The 25,493-nt window shown below is 34.3% G+C and overlaps 1 protein-coding gene across 1 annotated transcript in view; it reads left to right on the forward strand.

Moving 5' to 3' along the window:
• Positions 1–25,493, forward strand: part of LOC145259167 (cytochrome c oxidase assembly factor 7 homolog) — a 118,501-nt gene that overhangs the window by 23,223 nt on the left and 69,785 nt on the right. The window contains exon 2 of the mRNA XM_080116901.1: positions 17,036–17,176. Coding sequence (XP_079973027.1) covers positions 17,036–17,176 — 141 coding nt within the window. The remainder of the gene's footprint in view (positions 1–17,035; positions 17,177–25,493) is intronic.

A 25,493-nucleotide genomic window follows, 5' to 3' on the forward strand; every position in this document is an offset into this window, starting at 1 on the left:
AATTATATACAATGGCTTTTTTTTTTTTTTTTTTTTTTTTTTTTTTTTAGAAATAAAATATATAATGACTTTATATTTACAATGAAATAATGACAAAATGGAAATTGTGATGTGTATGATACATGCGGATGAAATTGTGATGTGTATGATATATGCGGATGATGGGCGGGGATAATGAGAGTCTTAAAAACACCCCAAAATAAAGAAAAATAACAGTAATAAAAAATAAATGAACCAAATAAAACGTTAAACGGTGAATGTGTTAGTACGGAGCCACCCTTACCTATTTAATTTTGAAATGCTTCCTGTTTTCCGGTATCGGCCGAAAAAAAGGGAGCACTTCCTAAGAGGGAGTGGGCACAGTTACGGACAAAATAAAGGGGGGGGGAAGGGATATTCGGTGACCTCCAAGAAAAATAACATCGGGACGGGTTTGGACTAAAATAAATTAATCAGGACTGGGCTTCTTTGGAGGTATCCTAACACCTAAAAATAAAAATTGGGGACATGGAACTCATTTATACCAACTAGCTAAGGGACTGATCCACTACGGGATTATCTTGATCTGGTCTGGGGGTTGCTTTTACGGTGACAAAAACCAACAGCGGTAGAAGAGCCGCCTCTGTATCTCCTGCCATGCCTAGGCAGGGAACACGTACTCAAGCCTGTTTCGTACAAACGCACATAAACTAGCAGTGTGAATCCACCTCCTACTAAACTGTGAGCGAGATAACCTCCTTCTATCGCATCTGATTTTGATTTTAAGTTGGTGTTTAAAATACAAAATCAGATCCCGATGAGAAGGCGGCTTCCCCCCACGCCCTATCTCTATGCGTGAAACCCACACTACCAGTCTAGCTACGGCCAAGGTCGCTAGGAACACCATTCGTTCCTCCCTAGGCCACAAGGGATCTGTGTTGTAGACAACGGATGCTAAATCCAGGATCGTCACCTGATCGGGGACGATGCGAGCCGTGACCTCACTGACATACTCCCAGAATTCACGGAGCTTGGAACAAGTATAAAAAGCATGTTCTATGGTTTCTAAGCTATCTTCGTCGCACCGTGGACAAAAGGGACTAAATACCATACCAATTCTAAACAATATGTCATTGAGGGGTAGAGCGTTTCTAACCAATCGCCAGGTCAGGGAAAATTCGGAATTGTTAAGGTATCCCCGGCCTGGCGCCCAATTCCACAGAGAGCGAACCTCCCCCTCCGACAGCTGCAGCCGCTCCCCAAGCGGGTCTGAAGTGGTCCCCACCACTAATCCCCGATATAATGCCCTTCTAGGCTGTGCAAGGTCCAAGGACCCTGGCATCGCTCTAAGCACATTTCGGCATTCGTTGAAGAATCTTGATTGCCCTCTCGGCCTTCTTTGGCATTCAATTAAATGATTGGGGATAAGGTCGGGAAAAGCTGCACCGACCGCGGGACCCCAATCAGACTCCTCAATCAGAGTTCTACCCAGGAACGCCAACCTTTCGGCATTTTTGTGGCTAGCCAGGTCAGGCATCCCCAGGCCCCCATCTTCAAGACGTTGAGTGCAGACCTGTCTACGGACAAGCGGCCGTCGCTCATTCCACAACAGTAAGAAGAGCGCACGCGTTAAGGCCGCCATGCGGACTACAGGCAGAGGAAGTACAGCCAATCGGTAAAGGATCAGCGGAAACACATAAGTGGCGCATGCCTCCGCCCTACCTTTAAGGGACAATCCCCTTCGAAGCAAAAGCCTCACAGACGCTTCGACCTTGCTCTGTACTTCCGACCAGTTCTTATCTAGACATAGACCGGGTCCAAACCAAACACCCAGAATACGGACCGGGCCATCCGTCCAGACAAATGCGCCAGGCAAAGCATTCGAGCCCCGCCAAGCGGCCAACCTCAGGCCAACAGATTTGCTGAGATTGACTACGGCCCCTGTAACTTGTTCATAACGCTTGAGAGCTTTAATCACCGTAATAATATCAACGACGCTCGAAACAAATACGGTGACATCATCGGCAAACGTGGAAACCCTGGCTCGCGCACCGCCAGGAAGAGCAATTCCGCGCAGGGCCGGTCAATCCACCCTGGTCCTCACTTTCCTAAGGAATGGTTCCAGCACGAGGACATACAGCAAGGGCGACAACGGACACCCCTGTCGCACCGACCGAGAAACCGCGAACGGCGCCGACCGCACCCCGTTGACCTGCACAACTGCCGTCGGCCGAGCGTACAAAATGGAAATCCATCTGCAGAAGCCGGATCCAAATCCGGCGGTCTCTAAAACAGCCATCAGGAAACGATGATCCACCCTATCAAACGCCTTGGACTGATCCAAATTAATCAGCGCGGCTTCAGTGTCGTCTTCTAAATTTTCTATGACTGTACGTATCAAATGCAAATTATTTTGAATTGATCTTCCCTTCACAGCGTAATTCTGATCCGGTTCGACCAAGTCAGCGATAACAAACTGCAAACGATTCGCCAGCACTCGGACCAGGATTTTTAAATCCGTATTCAGCAACGTGATTGGCCTAAAATCATCTATCCCCCCAACATGTGTGTCGTTCTTCTTCAGAAGTGTGACCACTCCTTTGGTAACCTGACTCGGGATAGATCCCGTGTCAAACCAGTGGTTAAACACACCCGTCAGAATTGGAACAAACATGTGCGACATCCTCAAGTAAAGTTCGTAGGGTAGTCCATCCAGTCCTGGTGATCTGTTATAGGCGACCTGCTTCATAGCAGCTATGACCTCACACTCTGTAACCCGACCATCGCAACCAGCCGCTCGGGCCGTCTCCAGGCGGGGCGAGCCAGCCAAATAGTTGCCAAACTCCTGGACGCGGAGCCTGGACAGCTGCGCAAAGAGATCTTCAAAGTGCACTCGAAACCGCTCGCAAATCCCCCGAGCCGACACTAAGGAGTCCCCTTCCGGGCTCTGAATTTTACGAATGTAGTTATCCGATTTGCGCCCGAGCAAATAGATTCGTTCGGCTTTGTCAACATTCACAGCTTCGTTGGGCATCTTTTTAATTCTAGCCCTAACTACCTGGCCTAGCCAAACGACTCAGGTCCGCCTTAGCTAAACCTATTTCTAGGGAATCCCCCCCAGCCACCGCCCGGGATAGTCTATCCTCTAGACGCTTCTCTGCCTTGGCCCTATCTAGCGCGAGGCGTTGGCCATATTTGACAGAGAAGTCTCTAATGCTAGATTTGGCGTTTACCCACCACTTACTCCCGGTAACCGCCCCCACTAATCCCTTCTGTATGTGTTTAGTTAGCCTTTCCCGAAAGTCACCTATCTCCAGTAGGGAGGTATTTAACTTCCAGTACCCAGCTAACTTGGCGTTGCTATCTAAGTCTAACCTGGCCACAAGTAGTTTGTGGTCAGAGTGGCCTAACCAGTGGAACGTGGGACAAGATATGTATTCTATGTTGCCTCTTCCAACCAACAGCCGATCCAAATAAGTACTTGAAGTGGAAGGCCTGCTAGAGAGCCACGTCCACGTCTCCCGCCCCGGGTGATCCACCCGATACCTGTCTACCAGATCGCATCTAGCCATCAGGTCCGACAGACTGGTTTCACACCCATCCGTCCCGCTAGTCCCGCCCACCTTATCTGCCCTGGGGTCAAGGATGGCATTCCAATCCCCCACTAGTATTAACCGTTCCAAACCCCCGAGAAACACCCCCAACCGCCGGAAAAAGGAAACCCGCTCCCGTACACAATTGGGCGCATACACCACGACGACTCGAAACGCTCTATTTGCCATGGCAACATCGGCCACGATCCGTCTACCATCAGTATCCGCGTGAATAACGCTAACCGTTGCAGAAAGGGTGCGCCTAACTAACAAAGAAACCCCCCTACTTTGACTATCACCGTATGTTGAAAAGACATCATAATGCCCCTCCAGCACCCGATGATCGTCAACGCAATCGTAGTGAGTCTCCTGTAACGCAGTCACATCTATATTCATCGACATGAGGTCCCTCAGTACCCTAGCGGCTTTGCTTCGGCACCTCATGCCCCTAACGTTCAAACTACACAAGCTCAAGGACGTGGCCATTGTGTCTAGATATCCGCAACCACCGACCTAAAGTCTTTGCTAGAAAGGGTGCCGCAGGACTGGGCGAGGTTGCCCGAAAGCAACTCGGACGTTACTCGTCTGTCTCGCGCAATACCTCCGACATCCAGGGGAAACGTTAATTTAAGGGCTCTATACAAACAAGGGTGGACGTAAATAGGAACCCTACCTTCGCATCTCGGCGCCAGCTGATTGAGGGAGTCATGCCTCTCTTCCACCAACTTTAAATCTGGAATCGTCCCCCTGGCGTCGTCGATTATATTCCACATGGCCTTCGTGCGTCCAGTTTTTGTATGGCGCACAAAGGTCATGACTAGGGGGCCGTCTGGGAAGTTTTTAGGGTTTGTAACACTTTTTCCGTCGATTATTTTCATTTCTCTAAGCGGCTTAATCAGACCCCTATGGCGCTGCGTTATATACGTGTCAGCGTGAAGGGGGTCTACTTCGCAAATCCAGTCTCCAGGAAGGTAGGGGAGCTTTTTCGTCTTTTCACTCCTTACAGGAGATACAGAGGCGGCTCTTCTACCGCTGTTGGTTTTTGTCGCCGGCTTCTCCCGGGACAACGAGCGGGCACCGGTTGGGGGGGTATCGAAAAGGGATGGGGATTTTCGTTCAGCCGATGGGGTTAGGGTAGGGGTTTTGAGTGGCTGCACCGTAGAGACAGTCTTCTCTACATTCATAGGGGACGGGGAACGGGACCCTGCCTCCTTGTTTTTTCTCGCCTTCTTTTTAGTTTCCTTTTTCGGCACTTGGTACTCTACCACAGTAGCCGTTTCCTTATTGTGCTCCCCTTCTGAGTCAGACGAGGAGACCGGATGCATTCTTTTCTGGCCGCTAACAACTTCTTTAGTGGTAACGTTGGTGGAAGAGACCGTCTACTATAATGTTCATCGACCATATGTCGCACCTGAGCATGGGGGGGATGTTTTGTAATCCTTCCTTGTCAACACGCATTTTTAGGTTGTAGTCCCCTACCATAAGGTTACGGGGACCACGGACAGGAATGACGGACTCTACGTCCCCATACTGACTCATAAAGGCCCCTAATTGCTCAGGGCCGAGAATACAGGGGACTCCCAAAATAGACACGTTCGTCCGCGTCTTACTTAAATATTCCGGCTTAAGTCGAATATGTCGCCACATGTGTTCCGATTTGAATATATTGACGGCGTCTTCTTCTTTGGGCAGTAGTAAATCCCACACTGCATAGCTTCTACGGCAGATATAGGTTGCGGGGATATTTAATTCCCCCAGAATTTTCGCCATGTCGTCTTTCGGCACACCGGTTAACGCTCGTTTCTTTGTGTCTATGGAGACTAACGATATTATTCTCTTCGAAAGTTCTTCCATAGTTTTCGGTTCTACTCTAATAACATTACCGTCGGTCAAATCCTTGTATTTTGTATCGAATAACCGGCGGTAATCCCCGGGAGTTAGTTGTGACTGGGGGCCCCATTCTTTGACCACTGCCGCCGCGGCCGTCTGTGGTGTTGATATTATCGTCGGTGACACTGTTAACGGCGGTGATTTCTGTCCCGGGGGAATAATAGAGCCGGACGAGTCTATTGTTTGTGAACTCCCTGACAACGTCGGCCACTCTCCTGGTTTCTCCTTTGGGGACGACGGTTTAGGGGTCAGTGCCGGTTCTTTTGTGGCTGTGGTACTAGCTGCCCCATTCTTTTTTTCAGTCTGAGCAGCCCCCTTTCTTTCTCGTTGACGCGACTTTCTCGCTTGTCGTAGCAGCGGTCGCGTGTTGCATTCATCTGCGCTACTGTCGCTGCTACTAAATTCTAAGTCGGCTTGCTTCGCGGCGTTCAACTGTTCATCTAGAAGCATTAACATATTAATAGCCTCATCCCTATCGTCCGGCAACCCGTTCGAAAACCTCTGCTCCGACTCGGTGTTTCTCAATATTGAGATATCTCCAGAGGTTGCTGGTTTAATTCCCGACCCTAGGGGGTCCGTTCTCCTATGGGCGGGAGGGCTGACAGTTAAAGTCCTCTTCCTCTGGTGATTCCACCGAGTTGGAACACCTCTTTCAGCTGGCCTAAATCTACTGCTACTACTATTACTGCCGGGAACAGCAGTACGACTAGTTACGTGAGAGTCGCTGCCTAACGCAAACGATTCCCCTAGATTAGCGGTGCGGGGGACAACACCGAGTTTTGTGCGGGGGTCAACACCAATCCATCCTAGTGGTCTGTCTACTGGGCCTGAACCGGCGGGCGTGTCGGGGACACGAACGCCAGAAACCGGGTTAGGCGGGGGGTCGGAACCCGGACTACGTGGCGGTAGAATTTTTCCAACGCCTAGTCCGGTGCTCAGAGGTGGCCGAAGCCCCCTCTGGGAACCGGACCCCGGGCTAGACATGTCTGCACTGGAGCCCGGACCAGTTACCCTCCTCCTCTGCGTCTTCTTCCTGGCTCAGAGCCGCCGGTTGGCCTGACTGAGGTTTCCGTTGGATATGACTTCGAACAACCACCTCAGACGCAGACCGGTCGAGTCGGAAAAAGAGACAACCTGAAATAATTCGTAAACAAGACAGTTAGTGGCCTCGCGGGGAGGCAGAAAAATAAAAACAAGGCTCACCCGCCCAACAGGTACCGGCAGCCGGTCTTTGGACAGCAGCAAAACGAAAAGACAGCCAAACTCAACGCTCTTTTCTATTTATTTAAAAAGAAAATACAATTTTCTTATATATGGATCATGCAATTGCATTCATCTGCAAAAGATCCAACTAATTTGCATATTCTTTTAAACATTCATTTTAATTAATTCCCTATTAGTTTTTTTTCGGTTTTCTTATGGGATAATCATCTTTAATTAACTATTACGTGTAATTATATTCATGCAGATATTCTACATGATTTATACTTGCATAATATTTGCGTAAAAAGTTTATAGTAAACACAAAATTGTTTCCATATATATTTATGTATACGTATATATTTTTGTTTAATCTATCTATATATCTATCTATATATCTATGAAAGTGACCGTGTTTGTCTGTCTGTCTGTGTGCCTGTGTACATTTCCCTACGCCATAACTTTGTCAATTTTAAGTTTACAGACTCGAAATTTGATATACAGAGTACTGAGATTTGGGAAAATCTTTGGGATTGGTTTTTGGCCAGAAATTTGGCTGTTAATGATTTGACCTTTGAGAACTCTACCAAACTCCTCCACCAATTTTGAGTCTAAACACTTGAAATTTTATATATAGGTTCCTTGGACATGGATCTAACTTAATAAATTGATTTGAGCCCCAAACAATAAAGGGTAAGGGGTCATCATAGGGGTTAAATTAAATAAAATTGACCGCTTTTTTCTTCTTTTTTTTTTTTTGCTCAACATACCCTACCAAACACCCGGGCAATGCTGGGCGTAAATGCTAGTATATCTATAAAAGTGAACATGTGTGTGTGTGTACATTTCCCAACGCAATAACACTGTCAATTTTAAGTTTACAGACTCGAAATTTGATATACAGGGTACTGAGATTTGGGGAAATCTTTGTGATCGGTTTTCATCCAGAAATTTGGCTGTTTGAGAACTTTACCAAACTCCTTCGATAATTTTGGGTCTAAACAATTGAAATTTTAGATATAGGTTCCTTGAACATGGATCTAACTTAATAACTTGATTTTAGCCCAAAACAATAAATGTTAAGGGGTCATAATAGGGGTCAAAGTTAAAAAAATTGACCGTTTTTTTTTTTTTGCTCAACATACACCTCCAAACACTTGGGCAACGCCGGGCTGCAATGCTAGTATTAAAATAAATTTTTAGTGGTGGGACGATTAATCGGAATCGGAATCGTTAATCGTAAGAATCGTGTATTTTGGGAGGTATCGGAATCGGAATCGCATCATTAAAAAATACCTTAATTTTCCGATTCCTTCATTACGATTCTTTTAGTCTGATGTTGAAAAAAAGAAAAAAATTTCCTGATATTTCTAACCGCAAGAGAGAAATAAAAAGAAACCAAAGAAATTCATTATTAACAGGGTAATGCTTAGTGCCCCTCCCTTACAAGGTTCATTCATTCAGATCTATTGTAATTAAAACTACAAAAGAGTTAACTCGAAAAGAAGTATGCAGAGGGCTCTACATTGCGAGTAAAAATAAAAATAACGCTTATCTTTTTGGCGATTGTTTTTTTTTTACTGACAAATCTAATAGTGAATGAAAATGCTTTTTCAACTTATATTTTCTTAAAATAAAACGAGCAAAGTCAAATTATTTAAACAGTAAAAGGTTTAATAGAACAATATACTTTTTTTTCTTTTTTTAAAAGAAGGCTTTTGAAAGAAATATCTCTAAAATGAAATTGATCACGTTGTATTATTTCGCAAAGTTTTGACAGTAGTCGGTTTCTTTTGAAGTTTCAAAAAAATCGACCCCATACCTATCTCTTCCAAACCTAAAGTTATTAAATAACCCCTTCGTTAATTTAAGGGTAATTAATTCAATTCAGTCAAGTTTTTTTTTTTTTAATTTCATTGAAATAAAATCCATCATTTTTTTTTTCTCCAGAAAGATAAAACCCTGAATTTGATTATATTAAAAGCAGAATAATATAATCTTTTTTCTAGAATTTTAAATTGAAAATTAAAAGTGTTTTGCGCAGTTTTTTGCCGAACGAAAAAGAAATTAATATATATATATTTAAAAGGTTTTGTAATCAATTAATTTTTATGTCTAAATAATATTTACGATTAATTAAATAATTTCATTTTAAAAAGTATTTATAAATAGAATTTTACTAAGGACTTATAGTTTAGCAATATTGAACCGCATCAACCATGTGTGAATTGAACACAGTCAACCAAAAAAAAAAAATTTAAAAGAAAATGCGGGTTTGTATTACTGTACACATAGATTCGAAAAAGTTGTCAAAAAACAAATATATAACAAATAAATGTTATCAAAGGCAAGGTAAGTTATTTTTCTACCTAACTGGATATATTTTTCGGGTTTTTATTCAATGTAACATGTTTATTCAGCTCGAAAAGCATACAGTGTTTACCGATGTATTGGAAAATTCAAAATGGCGCCCGACACTCTCTTTAACACGGTAAGTTCAGGAAAAGATGTTATAAATAATAAACTATACAAAATACTGCTAGAAACTCGCTCAATATATGTTACCGTGACATATTTTGACATATATACAGTGTTTTTTTTAATAGTATTTTGTCTAGTTTATTATTTATGACACCTTTTCTCGAACTTACCATGTTAAAGAGAGTGTCGGGCGCCATTTTGAATTTTCCAATACATCGGTAAACACTGCATGTTTTTCAAGCTGAATAAACATGTTATATTGAATAAAAACAAAATAAATTACCCAGTTTGGTAGAAAAGTAACTTATCTTGCCTTTGATAATATTTGTTTGTTATATATTTGTTTTTTGACAACTTTTTCGAATCTATGTGTACAGTAATACAAACCCGAAAATGCATATTTGCATTTCATTATGTAAACTTTTATACATTGGTTTCAAAAATTAAATTCTATAAGTTTTTTTGTTAACTACCGGTCGGTACAATTTACCGCCCCATCCCTTTATATTTTTTTCTTTTTGTCTTTTTTAGCGGATTATTTTCAATTAATTATCCAAATAAGTGACTAGCTTTAAAACAAAATTTAATAGTAAATTATTTGTTTACAGATAAACTGAATTTTCTAATATGGCCCAAAGTCCAAAAAAAAGTCTTTTTGAAGATGATGAGTTGAAAGCCATTTGCAAAGTCTGTCAAATCAAAATATCGCGAGGAATAAAACCATCTAACATGACCACAACCAACATGTTAAAACATTTAACTATGAAGCATCCAAATAAATTGGAGGAGCAAAATAAAAAAGAAAAGGAACAAAAAATTACCAACTAGTCACTCAGAGCAGTTTTATTAGTGAGGGTCGAAATCGCAGTGTCTTTTTTTTTTTTTTTGCCTACGTCACCATCTAGGTCACCATCTAGGTGTCACCATTTTTTTTTAACCCTCCTTAACTTCAAAATTATTAATTCAATATATACAACTGAAAAAATAATTTTTAAAAATGCTGATTCCATTCATGAAAAATTCTTTTAACTAGAAATTAAAACTTAGGTAAAGATAGCTGACTGACAGCAACAGGAGCACTGGTTAACTACTGAACCACGTGGAAAGGTGTGGGGGGGGGGGAGGAAAAAAAAGGAAATTAAATGATGATAATAAATTATGATAACCGTCTTTGAAAGGCACTAAACTCCTAAAATTTACTTCTTTAAAATTTTAGGCGGCACTCCCCGGCGATTTTAAAGCACTCTTTCTCTCTCAAAAAAAAAAAAAAAAAAAAAAAATTTAATTTTTAAGTTTGGGAAAGATATATTTATTATAACCAAATTCCTGTATGAAGACTGGATCTACTTTATTGGACGTTAATTTGTGAGATAAGTAATTTTTCAATGTTTAATATGTTTTTAAAGTTTCAATTATCAATTAAATTCTTTTAATTGCATTTATTTTTTAATTTATTTTAAAAAAACAGGGTTTTAAATATATTTTCAAGGTAACAAGCTTCGAAAGAAGTCTAATAAAAAAAAATCACTTAATTTTTAATTTCGACAACCCTGAGAATTTAATTATTAAAAAAATATTGAAATGTGACATTTTTTTATTTAACATTTCTATTAGTTCAATTAATTTTCTTTCAATAATTCATTTCACTCAACAAACTTCACCATTTTTTTTTTTTTTTTTAATCTTTTCCTGTAATTTTGGTAATTATGTTTGCTCAATTTTATTTTTATATGTGTTCCTTTGATATACCCTATTTCAAAATTAATTTGGCTAAACTTATTCTTCACGTTAGAAACAATGTGTAAAAGCAATGAAAAAGTAAGAAAAAATAATAGGTGTTAACTACTCCTTGTGAATTATGGAGGTCTGAAGAACAGCCGTCACAAATACAACTATCAATAGCTAAACAAAAAATCGTTTTTGAAATTCCTTTAATTGTAACTTTTCGCTATACCTACCTTTTGGTATAAAACACAAAAACTTTCCATTAATGGTATTTCTCATATATGGTCGTTAACTTTGGAAAGGTTATTTTGTATCTACGGCGCCATGTCACGTGGTATATTGTTTTTTTTTCATTACGCACGTTCATTTATAAATTATTAAATCAAATATTTATCTTTTTTATATTTAATTAGTATATATTTTCTTTCTCTTCCGCTATATTTTTTTTATTTAATTCATTAAATCTGTTAATTATGAGGACCAAAATAATGAATCGTGTGTATTTATTCTCTAATTTTCTTGTTTTTGTTCTGTTATATAAATTCTATTTTATTTGTTTTTTCTCTGAAGGATAAATTCTATTTTCTTTGAGTTTTTTTTTCTGTATTCCAATTAAGTAAAATAAATTTTCTCTAAAATAAATTTTGCTCATTTTTCCGTTTAGTTTACTATATAATAATTTTATTTAAACCAAAACACGACAGTGTAGACATAAAATATCTCTTCCAAAGTTAGGGAACATATTTGGGAACTACCGACCATAAGTATAAAACTACCTGGTATATTTCAAAACAATAAATTCCCTAGGAATCGGAATCGGAATCGTACTTGGTATCGGAATCGTTAATCAATATTTTCCTGGAATCGGAATCGGAATCGTATAAAAATTAGGAATCGTCCCAACACTAATTGTATTGTCATTATATGATAATGAAATATATGATTTCTTATTTTTCAGAAACTAAAGATACTAATTTTTAACAATTCATGGAGGAAAAGTTATTCTCACTTGAACAGTCCCCTAATCATCAAAATGATAGAATCTTTGCAAAAAGTTGTGAGGAAATACCTGATAATGCAGGAAAGGTTTTCAGAATGCACAAACCAGCATCGGTGATGGTCTGGGCAGCCATTTCTGAGAGAGGGAAATTTTCACTTGTTTTTCTCCCTCAAAGGGTCAAGATTAACAACAAACGTTACATTAAGGATATTCTTGAAGGTGCACTGACCCCATGGTGTAATTCTGTGTACGGTGATGAAGTTTGGACTCTCCAACAAGATGGTGCGACAAGCCACATTGTCCATGTAACACAGCAGTGGTGTAGAGGCAACTGTCCATCCTTTACCAGCAAAGAAGTGCAGCCGTCATCACCTGATGTTAATGGTCTTGATTATTCTTTGTAGTTAATAATGATCTTCCTCATCACCTTGTGTTTTCTTCTCCTGGTTTCCCCATGACAGTAGCAGAAAGAGCACTCCTTTTGTTTCTTTGAGATGAGGTGGTTTGTAGTACTACACTCCTCCTGATCCTATGATAACACATGAAACATTTGGGATGTGGACTTTTGCACCATATGCTTTTTCGCAGAGATACATGCATCTTCATTCAGTGTGTCATTGGAAAAGGTGTCACCTGCATTTATGCTGAGTGTCTGTTTGTCTGATCTCTCTCCAATTATCACAAATCTTTCACTTGCATGCTCTATGTGTTGGCACTGATATTTCATTGATTCCTTTCAGCTGTATGTGGTACCGATAGACTATATTGGCAGGTCTGTAGCAGAGGACACGTCATCCTTTGGTGTGACATTGTACCAGTATACTGTTTCTGGTATAGTATACCATTTTCTGGCAGTTCTGTGACATCACTCGATGATGCCATTACCAGATGGGATGTACACACAGCAGACTCATCTAGAAAGGTTTAAAATAAACTACTCTGAAAGGCAGTGTCATTATATGTCAGAATCTCTGTCAGTGGGCCCCACTCACAGAAGAGCATTTTCAGCTGGGTGCTTATACCACTTTTCACGTCCTGCTGAAGAATGCGTCGCCAGATGGTAAACTGAGTGGGACTGCAGTCAATCAATGTCAAAAAATGGACTCTGCTACTTGGTGCCATGTATGTTTAACATTTAAAGCACCCTCTGACTAGTGCATAGATGTCAGATCGATTGACTGACACTCTTCACATTTTCTGACAACAGTTTTTACAGCACCCTTAGAAACCCTGCGATCAATCTGTTTCACAAAGTAGAGTGTCTGTCTCATACTATAAGGACTGCTTTGTTGATATTGATCTGGTCAAACATGACTGACCTCACAGATGCAATGTAGGCAGGTTGCACAGGTGCAGTGTTCCTCTTAGGCTCGTCAATTGATCCATCTTGTTTTCACTAGATTTAACACTAGATTTAACATCCATTGACATTGTATTCCTTCACCAATTTTATTATTGTGTCAAGCCACTGTCAAACGAAGATCCTGTAGCTTTGCGTTGTAAAGGTATGCAAGATCCATTTATGAATACAGGTAGAATCAGTGGTCATCTTCCAGAGGATTACCAAGTTTATTTCTTTAATAATGGCATCGAGTTCCACAACATTAATATTTTGGAAGTCCTTTTCTGAACATAACTAGCAAGCATCCTCTTCCACAGCCCCATCATATACCAACAACATGCCAAAAGCAAGAGAGCTTGCATCAACGTATATGCTAAGGTCTTGACTGTCAACACTATTTGACCCACACTGGGTCTTCGTGCACTCTGGTGAGAACCTCCTTAATCATGGTGTTAAGAGGAGCATCATTTACTTTATTAACATACCCAGTGGTGACTTTAGATGCTTTCTGCTTGATGAATATCATGGTGACATGAAGTCAGCCACCAACTGGAAGATACCCAACTTGTCACATAACAGAAAACATGACAACATGAGTCATGTCTGGTATTTTGTTCCCTCTTCTCTAATACAAAGTATTATCCTCTTCCCAGACCTGCAAAGTAAGCACTCATGCACCATCCTGTAGCCTCCCTAGCTCTTTGCTGAGGAGGCCAAAGCTGTGGAGATGCTCCTTCACACTTGTTGCAGGCACAGCACTCATCCACAATATAAAGAGATGTTACTTGCTGTATACGCTTGTCCTTTGCCAAAATAGCATAAAAAATTGTTTGCATCATTTGCATCATCACAAACCCATGCAGATCAGGCAATACCTTCATTCCTTGATTAGTACAGTTTGATAGGGTCACACTGATTGATGCATATGTACTTGAAGATATGCCTTGGTGCATTGGTCTAACACTGATACATTTGATTTTGCTCACCAGGATTTGGTGCATTGGTCGAACTCTGCTCGAAAGTTAGGCTGTTCTATATCTATTATTGCACCCAAAGCAAGAGACACCTCAGTAATATATACCTTACCTCTTTTATCAATATGCACACCGACAATTTTTTTGATGACATCCATCTTCAGAAGAAGGTTGAATCCCAACGGTTTACTGTTTACCACCAGTAGGTCAGTCTTCAGGGGATTCCTGTTATGCTGCCAACACTGGCTTAGAAGGCATTTCCCATCTGTCGTCAAAATCAGGGTACTTTTCTGTAGTTTTGGTTGACATAACAACCCACTGACAACAGATGAGGAACAGCAGAATCCACCAACGCTATCTGTTCTAACCCATCGATTTTTACTTTTATTACAGAGAGCACTTCTTTTAGTTTATGAAGGGAGAGAGTGGTATTGGTTTCTTGTCTCTTGCCTCATTTCCTGGACACCTTCATGCAACATGTCCTTGTTGGCACCAATATCAGTGTATCTCCGGAAGAACCCTTGCTTTGCTGCCAGGCCCTGGCAAAGTGATTGTTACCTACACACTTATGTCACTGCATTTCTACTGCATCCTGGTGATCGGGTGTTGATAGGTCTACAGGCACACAAGGAAGAATACTGCATCACTCAGTCACCGCACAACAGGCTCATCCACTTCTACCTTTCCTGTCATAAGAGTTCTAGCAAGAATCTATTCCAGGGTCATGTGTTCCATCTTTGAGGATCCACACAATTGTTGTCTAACTGAACTGGGGGATCCTGACATGAAAGTGCAACTTAGACATTCATCAGATCATTTTCTTTCATTAGACATGCCAGGTTTTTTAAAAAATTTGATTTTTTTAAGAGACAGATAACAAGGGTTTTTGAAATTTTTTTTGTTTTTTAATATTTGAGTATTCATCCACAGTTTCCCCGGGGCGCAAATGATGAGACAAATATTTCAAATGTAACGACAGGGTCCATCGATAAAGCCACAAAGAGGGTTTGTTTCGCCGCCTTTAAGTTCTATCTCTGGTCACAGGTTAACATCATATATTTTGCACACCACTTGTTTCAGCCATTTGGACACTATGCGTTGTATGTGCCTTGAAATTCGAGGATCATCCGAATGTCAAATGCTTTGCTTGCCATTTGCGTTGGGTTATTGGTTAGCTGAAATAGCTTTTTCTGTAGAGTTTGGAGAATTATAGGTTACTGATCAAGTGTGAGTGAAATACTGCTTCTCTTCCCTTAAAGTTTGGCCCTTGTTATGTTGTAATTTTGGCCACGTGGCTTATCTCGTCCTCCTCTCACATCACACCTCTCACGTCTTCTTCTCCTGGTTTCCCTGCGCTGGTAGCAGAGAGAGCACACCTTTTGTTTCTAGTTGTTTGTAGCATTACTACTACAGATTTTAATCTTTGTAAGGGGACATAAAAGTGGTGTAACCCCTACAGGGCCACTCTGATACACAGGCGTGGATGTGAGATGTAACCAAGGCCAATCCCTGTGGCATTACCTGTGTTTTCGTCTAGTGGTCGAGGTTGATCCCGCTGCCGTGGTCCGCTCACTGGTTTCACCTTTGATCTGGCTTCAAACTGTCAACTGGGCCGTCTGAAAAAATAGACTGCACTCAACACGGCGTTTTCAAACAAAGAAAAGAAGTCAACGCTTAACTGGCTTTTCTTAACATAGAATAATTATTGCTTTCAACTTCACAAATAGTGTATACACAACTGCCTAAATCATACAACAGGGCTGACGGTTTTTAACAAAGTACTTCACTTTTCTATCGTTAGTATACGGGGAAGAAAAAGTTCAGAGGTGCGTGTATCGAAAAAGTGGGAGCCACCAAGATGCGTGGCAAAGTGTGTCTTCCGATCTTTACTTCACATTCTTTTATCAATATCGATTAGTTGCAACCCCTCCTCCCCCAATACGCCCACAAGTGAGGTCCAATCAGCGGCCACGCTTTTGTTTCAGGGGGAGGGGGGGGTCCAGTAATGTCTTGCTGACCTCTGAACGCCTGGTCGCAGAAGAAAAAGAAAATAAAATAATAAAAAGCGACCTTTACAATTATTGAAGAGAAAAAAAGGGTTTTCAAGTTTCATGAGCCTCGTCGCCCCCACCACTCCTCCTGCCACGATCCCAGACCAACTTACCATGTCAGTAAGGCAAATAAATGTTCACACACCAAGAAGGATGGGTTGTCACGGTCAATTACCACTCAATGCATCTCCTTGGCCTGTTTCCGTGGTGGTCTTCTGTCAACAGATAATTTTTATAGCTTCGCTGTCAGTGTACTGTTTCTTTGTTTAACCACTTGACAACGATTCACACTTGGTGGTCTGTCGATCAGCATAAGTGTCCGGCTGTTCTGCTTAGGAATTATTTATGACTTTCATTCCGCGTAAATACTTTTTCGGCTATCCATTCTTGTGAGGGGGGGGGGAGATCATTTTGATTATCTATCAAGAATCAGATTTATTCTTTAAAACATCATCATCATCATTAGAATTCAACCATGCGAATTCCACTGAATTCTTGTCAATGGGACCACCCAGACGACAGGCTGTTTTCTTAATCGACTAGCAAGGTCCTCCTGGCATCGCCTGGACCCCATCGGGTCACATGGTGCAAAACTGTTCTGTTAAGAGAAATTTACCTGGGGCGGGTATTAATTCTAGTTTTAAATATGATACAAGTAAAATTGCAACATGTGTTTAACTAAGTGTATAAAATGAATCGTTTACAATAGATGGCATAAATAATCCCAAAGAATGGCCAGACACACAGAAAATAAAATAAATTGGAAATCTTTCAATTAATTTTTTTATTTTTTATTTCAGGTTGTCATAGACTTGCTGATTATTTTGAATCTGTAAAAAAAGAAGTTGAACGTGCAGCCAAAATGTTTAAGACGAATTGTGATGAGTATAAATATGGACATAGCTGCTTCAAATATGGAAATTACAGAATAATGGGCCAAGGTAAATATGAAACCCTTCCATTTTAGGTGGAAGGTTTTTTTTGAAAAATATGAAATGGTAATTATAAAAATCTAATGTAAAATAAATTCTATATTAATAAAATTGTGTGACCACATTTTGTATGTGTTTCTCACAACTATGTGACTTACATATTATATTTTTTCACTATTGATTTTTTTTAACTATTGTTTTTTTTTAATCTTAATTTTTTTCACTATTAATTTTTTTTCATTAAGTTTTATTCACGAGTAATTTTTATTAACTATTAATTTTTTTACTATTAATTTTTATTCACGATTAAATTTTCACTATCAATTTTTATTCATTATTAATTTTATTCACGAGTAAATTTTTTTTTACTATTAATTTTTATTCACTATCAATTTTTATTCGCTATCAATTTTTTCACTATTAATTTTTATTCATTATTAATTTTTATTCACTATTAATTTATTTACTATTAATTTTTATTCACTATTAATTTTATTCATTATCAATTTTTATTCACTATTAATTTATTTACTATTAATTTATTCATTATTACTTTTTATTCATTATTAATTTTTATTCACTATTAATTTTATTCACTATTTAATTTTATTCACTATTAATTTTATTCACTAATGATTTTCATCACTATTTATTTTTTTCACTATGGATTTTTTCACTATTGATTTTTTTATCACAATTAATTTTTTTCACTAGTGTTTTTTTTACTATTGATTTTGTTTCACTATTGATTTCACTATATAATTGTTGTCACTATTCATTATTTTTTTTGCTATTGATTTTACTATTAATTTTGTTCACTATTTATTTTTTTTAACTAATGATTTTTTTCACTATTGAGTTTTTTACTATTAATTTTTTTCACTAATGATTGTTTTAACTAATATTTTTTTTCACTATTAATTTTTTTCACCGATGATTTTTTTCACTATTAATTTTTTTAAATAATTATTTTTTTCACTAATGTTTTTTTTTTCACTATTAATTTTTTTCACTATTGATTTTTTTTTCACTAATGATTTTTTTTTTCACTATTGATTATTTTTTTTCACTAATGATTTTTTTTCACTGATGATTTTTTTTCACTAATGATTTTTTTTCACTGATGATTTTTTTTTTACTGGTTATTTTTTTTCACTAATGATTTTTTTTTACTGGTGATTTTATTTCACTGATGATTTTTTTTTTACTGGTGATTTTTTTTCACTGATGATTTTTTTTTACTGGTGATTTTTTTTCACTGATGATTTTTTTTTTACTGGTGATTTTTTTTTTACTGGTGATTTTTTTTTTACTGATGATTTTTTTTTTACTGGTGATTTTTTTTTTACTGGTGATTTTTTTTTTTACTGGTGATTTTTTTTTTACTGGTGATTTTTTTTTCACTGATGATTTTTTTTTTACTGGTGATTTTTTTTCACTGATGATTTTTTTTTACTGGTGATTTTTTTTCACTGATGATTTTTTTTTTACTGGTGATTTTTTTTTTACTGGTGATTTTTTTTTCACTGATGATTTTTTTTTTTACTGGTGATTTTTTTTCACTGATGATTTTTTTTCACTAATGATTTTTTTTTTCACTAATGATTTTTTTTTTACTGGTGATTTTTTTTTTACTGGTGATTTTTTTTTTTACTGGTGATTTTTTTTTTTACTGATGATTTTTTTTTTACTGGTGATTTTTTTTCACTGATGATTTTTTTTCACTAATGATTTTTTTTCACTGATGATTTTCTTTTTTACTGGTAATTTTTTTTCACTGATGATTTTTTTTTTTACTGATGATTTTTTTTTCACTAATGATTTTTTTTCACTGATGATTTTCTTTTTTAATGATGATTTTTTTTCACTAATGATTTTTTTTCACTAATGATTTTTTTTCACTGATGATTTTCTTTTTTACTGGTGATTTTTTTTCACTGATGATTTTTTTTTTACTGGTGATTTTTTTCACTGATGAATTTTTTTCACTGATGATTTTCTTTTTTACTGGTGATTTTTTTTCACTGATGATTTTTTTTTTACTGGTGATTTTTTTTCACTGATGATTTTTTTTTCACTGATGATTTTTTTTTTCACTGATGATTTTTTTTTTACTGGTGATTTTTTTTTTTACTGATGATTTTTTTTTTACTGGTGATTTTTTTTTTACTGATGATTTTTTTTTCACTAATGATTTTTTTTTTACTGATGATTTTTTTTTTACTGGTGATTTTTTTTTTACTGATGATTTTTTTTTTACTGATGATTTTTTTTTCACTAATGATTTTTTTTTTTACTGATGATTTTTTTTTTACTGGTGATTTTTTTTTTACTGATGATTTTTTTTTCACTGATGATTTTTTTTTTACTGATGATTTTTTTTTCACTAATGATTTTTTTTTTCACTGATGATTTTTTTTTTACTGGTGATTTTTTTTCACTGATGATTTTTTTTCACTAATGATTTTTTTTCACTGATGATTTTTTTTTACTGGTGATTTTTTTTTTACTGGTGATTTTTTTTTTACTGGTTATTTTTTTTCACTGATGATTTTTTTTCACTAATGATTTTTTTTCACTGATGATTTTTTTTTTCACTGATGATTTTTTTTTTACTGGTGATTTTTTTTCACTGATGATTTTTTTTTTACTGGTGATTTTTTTTTTTACTGGTGATTTTTTTTTTACTGGTGATTTATTTTCACTGATGATTTTTTTTCACTAATGATTTTTTTTCACTGATGATTTTCTTTTTTACTGGTGATTTTTTTTCACTGATGATTTTTTTTTTACTGGTGATTTTTGTTCACTGATGATTTTTTTTTTTAATGATGATTTTTTTTTCACTAATGATTTTTTTTCACTGATGATTTTCTTTTTTACTGGTGATTTTTTTTCACTGATGATTTTTTTTTTACTGGTGATTTTTGTTCACTGATGATTTTTTTTTTTAATGATGATTTTTTTTCACTAATGATTTTTTTTCACTGATGATTTTCTTTTTTACTGGTGATTTTTTTTTTACTGGTGATTTTTGTTCACTGATGATTTTTTTTTTTAATGATGATTTTTTTTTCACTAATGATTTTTTTTCACTGATGATTTTCTTTTTTACTGGTGATTTTTTTTCACTGATGATTTTTTTTCACTAATGATTTTTTTTCACTGATGATTTTCTTTTTTACTGGTGATTTTTTTTACTGGTGATTTTTTTTTTACTGATGATTTTTTTTTTACTGGTGATTTTTTTTCACTGATGATTTTTTTTCACTGATGATTTTTTTTTTCACTGATGATTTTTTTTTTACTGGTGATTTTTTTTTTTACTGGTGATTTTTTTTTTACTGATGATTTTTTTTTTACTGGTGATTTTTTTTCACTGATGATTTTTTTTCACTGATGATTTTTTTTCACTAATGATTTTTTTTTCACTGATGATTTTTTTTTTACTGGTGATTTTTTTTCACTAATGATTTTTTTTCACTGATGATTTTTTTTTTTACTGGTGATTTTTTTTCACTGATGATTTTTTTTCACTAATGATTTTTTTTCACTAATGATTTTTTTTCACTGATGATTTTCTTTTTTACTGGTGATTTTTTTTCACTGATGATTTTTTTTTTACTGGTGATTTTTTTTCACTGATGATTTTTTTTTTTAATGATGATTTTTTTTTCACTAATGATTTTTTTTCACTGATGATTTTCTTTTTTAATGATAATTTTTTTTCACTAATGATTTTTTTTCACTAATGATTTTTTTTCACTAATGATTTTTTTTCACTGATGATTTTCTTTTTTACTGGTGATTTTTTTTCAGTAATGATTTTTTTTCACTAATGATTTTTTTTTACTGATGATTTTCTTTTTTACTGGTGATTTTTTTTCACTAATGATTTTTTTTCACTGATGATTTTCTTTTTTACTGGTGATTTTTTTTCACTGATGATTTTCTTTTTTACTGGTGATTTTTTTTCACTGATGATTTTTTTTTTACTGGTGATTTTTTTTCACTGATGATTTTTTTTCACTAATGATTTTTTTTCACTGATGATTTTTTTTCACTAATGATTTTTTTTTCACTGATGATTTTCTTTTTTACTGGTGATTTTTTTTCACTGATGATTTTTTTTTTACTGGTGATTTTTTTTCACTGATGATTTTTTTTTCACTGATGATTTTTTTTTCACTAATGATTTTTTTTCACTAATGATTTTTTTTCACTAATGATTTTTTTTCACTAATGATTTTTTTTTTACTGGTGATTTTTTTTTCACTGATGATTTTTTTTTTACTGGTGATTTTTTTTTCACTGGTGATTTTTTTTTCACTGATGATTTTGTTTTTACTGGTGATTTTTTTTCACTAATGATTTTTTTTTACTGGTGATTTTTTTTTTTACTGGTGATTTTTTTGTTTACTGATGATTTTTTTTTACTGGTGATTTTTTTTTCACTGATGATTTTTTTTTTTACTGATGATTTTTTTTTCACTGATGATTTTTTTTTTTACTGATGATTTTTTTTTTACTGGTGATTTTTTTTTCACTGATGATTTTTTTTTTACCGGTGATTTTTTTTTTACTGGTGATTTTTTTTTTCACTGATGATTTTTTTTTTACTGGTGATTTTTTTTTTACTGGTGATTTTTGTTCACTGATGATTTTTTTTTTTAATGATGATTTTTTTTTCACTAATGATTTTTTTTCACTGATGATTTTCTTTTTTACTGGTGATTTTTTTTCACTGATGATTTTTTTTTTACTGGTGATTTTTGTTCACTGATGATTTTTTTTTTTTAATGATGATTTTTTTTTTTAATGATGATTTTTTTTCACTAATGATTTTTTTTCACTGATGATTTTCTTTTTTACTGGTGATTTTTTTTTTACTGGTGATTTTTGTTCACTGATGATTTTCTTTTTTAATGATGATTTTTTTTCACTAATGATTTTTTTTCACTGATGATTTTCTTTTTTACTGGTGATTTTTTTTCACTGATGATTTTCTTTTTTACTGGTGATTTTTTTTCACTGATGATTTTCTTTTTTACTGGTGATTTTTTTTCACTGATGATTTTTTTTCACTAATGATTTTTTTTCACTGATGATTTTCTTTTTTACTGGTGATTTTTTTTCACTGATGATTTTTTTTTTACTGGTGATTTTTTTTCACTGATGATTTTTTTTCACTAATGATTTTTTTTCACTGATGATTTTCTTTTTTACTGGTGATTTTTTTTCACTGATTTTTTTTTTACTGATGATTTTTTTTCACTGATGATTTTTTTTTCACTGATGATTTTTTTTTCACTGATGATTTTTTTTTCACTAATGATTTTTTTTCACTAATGATTTTTTTTCACTAATGATTTTTTTTTTACTGGTGATTTTTTTTCACTGATGATTTTTTTTTTACTGGTGATTTTTTTTCACTAATGATTTTTTTTTTACTGGTGATTTTTTTTTCACTGATGATTTTTTTTTACTGATGATTTTTTTTTTACTGGTGATTTTTTTTTTACTGGTGATTTTTTTTTACTGATGATTTTTTTTTTACTGGTGATTTTTTTTCACTGATGATTTTTTTTTTTACTGGTGATTTTTTTTTCACTGGTGATTTTTTTTCACTGATGATTTTTTTTTTACTGATGATTTTTTTTTCACTGATGATTTTTTTTTTACTGATGATTTTTTTTTTACTGATGATTTTTTTTTTTACTTGTGATTTTTTTTTACTGATGATATTTTTTTTACTGGTGATTTTTTTTTTACTGGTGATTTTTTTTTTACTGGTGATTTTTTTTCACTGATGATTTTTTTTTTACTGGTGATTTTTTTTTTACTGGTGATTTTTTTTTTTACTGGTGATTTTGTTTTTACTGGTGATTTTTTTTTTACTGGTGATTTTTTTTCACTGATGATTTTTTTTTTACTGATGATTTTTTTTTTACTGGTGATTTTTTTTTTACTGGTGATTTTGTTTTTACTGATGATTTTTTTTTTACTGGTGATTTTTTTTTTTACTGATGATTTTTTTTTCACTGATGATTTTTTTTTTTACTGATGATTTTTTTTTTACTGGTGATTTTTTTTTTACTGATAATTTTTGTTTTACTGGTGATTTTTTTTTCACTGATGATTTTCTTTTTTACTGGTGATTTTTTTTTTACTGGTGAATTTTTTTTCACTGATGATTTTCTTTTTTACTGGTGATTTTTTTTCACTGATTTTTTTTTTACTGGTGATTTTTTTTCACTGATGATTTTTTTTTCACTGATGATTTTTTTTTCACTAATGATTTTTTTTCACTAATGATTTTTTTTCACTAATGATTTTTTTTTTACTGGTGATTTTTTTTCACTGATGATTTTTTTTTTACTGGTGATTTTTTTTCACTAATGATTTTTTTTTTACTGGTGATTTTTTTTTCACTGATGATTTTTTTTTACTGATGATTTTTTTTTTACTGGTGATTTTTTTTTTACTGGTGATTTTTTTTTACTGATGATTTTTTTTTTACTGGTGATTTTTTTTCACTGATGATTTTTTTTTTACTGGTGATTTTTTTTTCACTGGTGATTTTTTTTCACTGATGATTTTTTTTTTACTGATGATTTTTTTTTTACTTGTGATTTTTTTTTACTGATGATATTTTTTTTACTGGTGATTTTTTTTTTACTGGTGATTTTTTTTTTACTGGTGATTTTTTTTCACTGATGATTTTTTTTTTACTGGTGATTTTTTTTTTACTGGTGATTTTTTTTTTTACTGGTGATTTTGTTTTTACTGGTGATTTTTTTTTTACTGGTGATTTTTTTTCACTGATGATTTTTTTTTTACTGGTGATTTTTTTTTTTACTGGTGATTTTTTTTTTTACTGGTTATTTTTTTTTCACTAATGATTTTTTTTTTCACTCATGATTTTTTTTTTACTTGTGATTTTTTTTTACTGATGATATTTTTTTTACTGGTGATTTTTTTTTTACTGGTGATTTTTTTTCACTGATGATTTTTTTTTTACTGGTGATTTTTTTTTTACTGGTGATTTTTTTTTTTACTGGTGATTTTGTTTTTACTGGTGATTTTTTTTTTACTGGTGATTTTTTTTCACTGATGATTTTTTTTTACTGATGATTTTTTTTTTACTGGTGATTTTTTTTTTACTGGTGATTTTTTTTTTACTGGTGATTTTGTTTTTACTGATGATTTTTTTTTTACTGGTGATTTTTTTTTTTACTGATGATTTTTTTTTTACTGATGATTTTTTTTTTACTGATGATTTTTGTTTTACTGGTGATTTTTTTTTCACTGATGATTTTCTTTTTTACTGGTTATTTTTTTTTTACTGGTGATTTTTTTTCACTGATGATTTTTTTTCACTGATGATTTTCTTTTTTACTGGTGATTTTTTTTCACTGATTTTTTTTTTACTGGTGATTTTTTTTCACTGATGATTTTTTTTTCACTGATGATTTTTTTTTCACTGATGATTTTTTTTTCACTGATGATTTTTTTTTCACTGATGATTTTTTTTTCACTAATGATTTTTTTTCACTAATGATTTTTTTTCACTAATGATTTTTTTTTTACTGGTGATTTTTTTTCACTGATGATTTTTTTTTTACTGGTGATTTTTTTTCACTAATGATTTTTTTTTTACTGGTGATTTTTTTTTCACTGATGAATTTTTTTCACTGATGATTTTTTTTTTACTGGTGATTTTTTTTTTTACTGGTTATTTTTTTTTCACTAATGATTTTTTTTTTCACTAATGATTTTTTTTTTTACTGATGATTTTTTTTTTACTGGTGATTTTTTTTTTACTGGTGATTTTTTTTTTACTGGTGATTTTGTTTTCACTGATGATTTTTTTTCACTAATGATTTTTTTTCACTGATGATTTTTTTTTACTGGTGATTTTTTTTCACTGATGATTTTTTTTTTACTGGTGATTTTTTTTTTACTGGTGATTTTTTTTTTACTGATGATTTTTTTTTTACTGGTGATTTTTTTTTTACTGGTGATTTTTTTTTTACTGGTGATTTTTTTTTTTACTGGTGATTTTTTTTTTACTGGTGATTTTTTTTTTACTGGTGATTTTTTTTTCACTGATGATTTTTTTTTTACTGGTGATTTTTTTTCACTGGTGATTTTTTTTCACTGATGATTTTTTTTTTACTGGTGATTTTTTTTTTACTGGTGATTTTTTTTTCACTGATGATTTTTTTTTTTACTGGTGATTTTTTTTCACTGATGATTTTTTTTCACTAATGATTTTTTTTTTCACTAATGATTTTTTTTTTACTGGTGATTTTTTTTTTACTGG

This window comes from Euprymna scolopes, chromosome 34 (assembly GCF_053919585.1).
Source record: "Euprymna scolopes isolate OS-2025 chromosome 34, ASM5391958v1, whole genome shotgun sequence".
Classification (NCBI taxonomy): Eukaryota; Metazoa; Mollusca; class Cephalopoda; order Sepiida; family Sepiolidae; genus Euprymna; species Euprymna scolopes.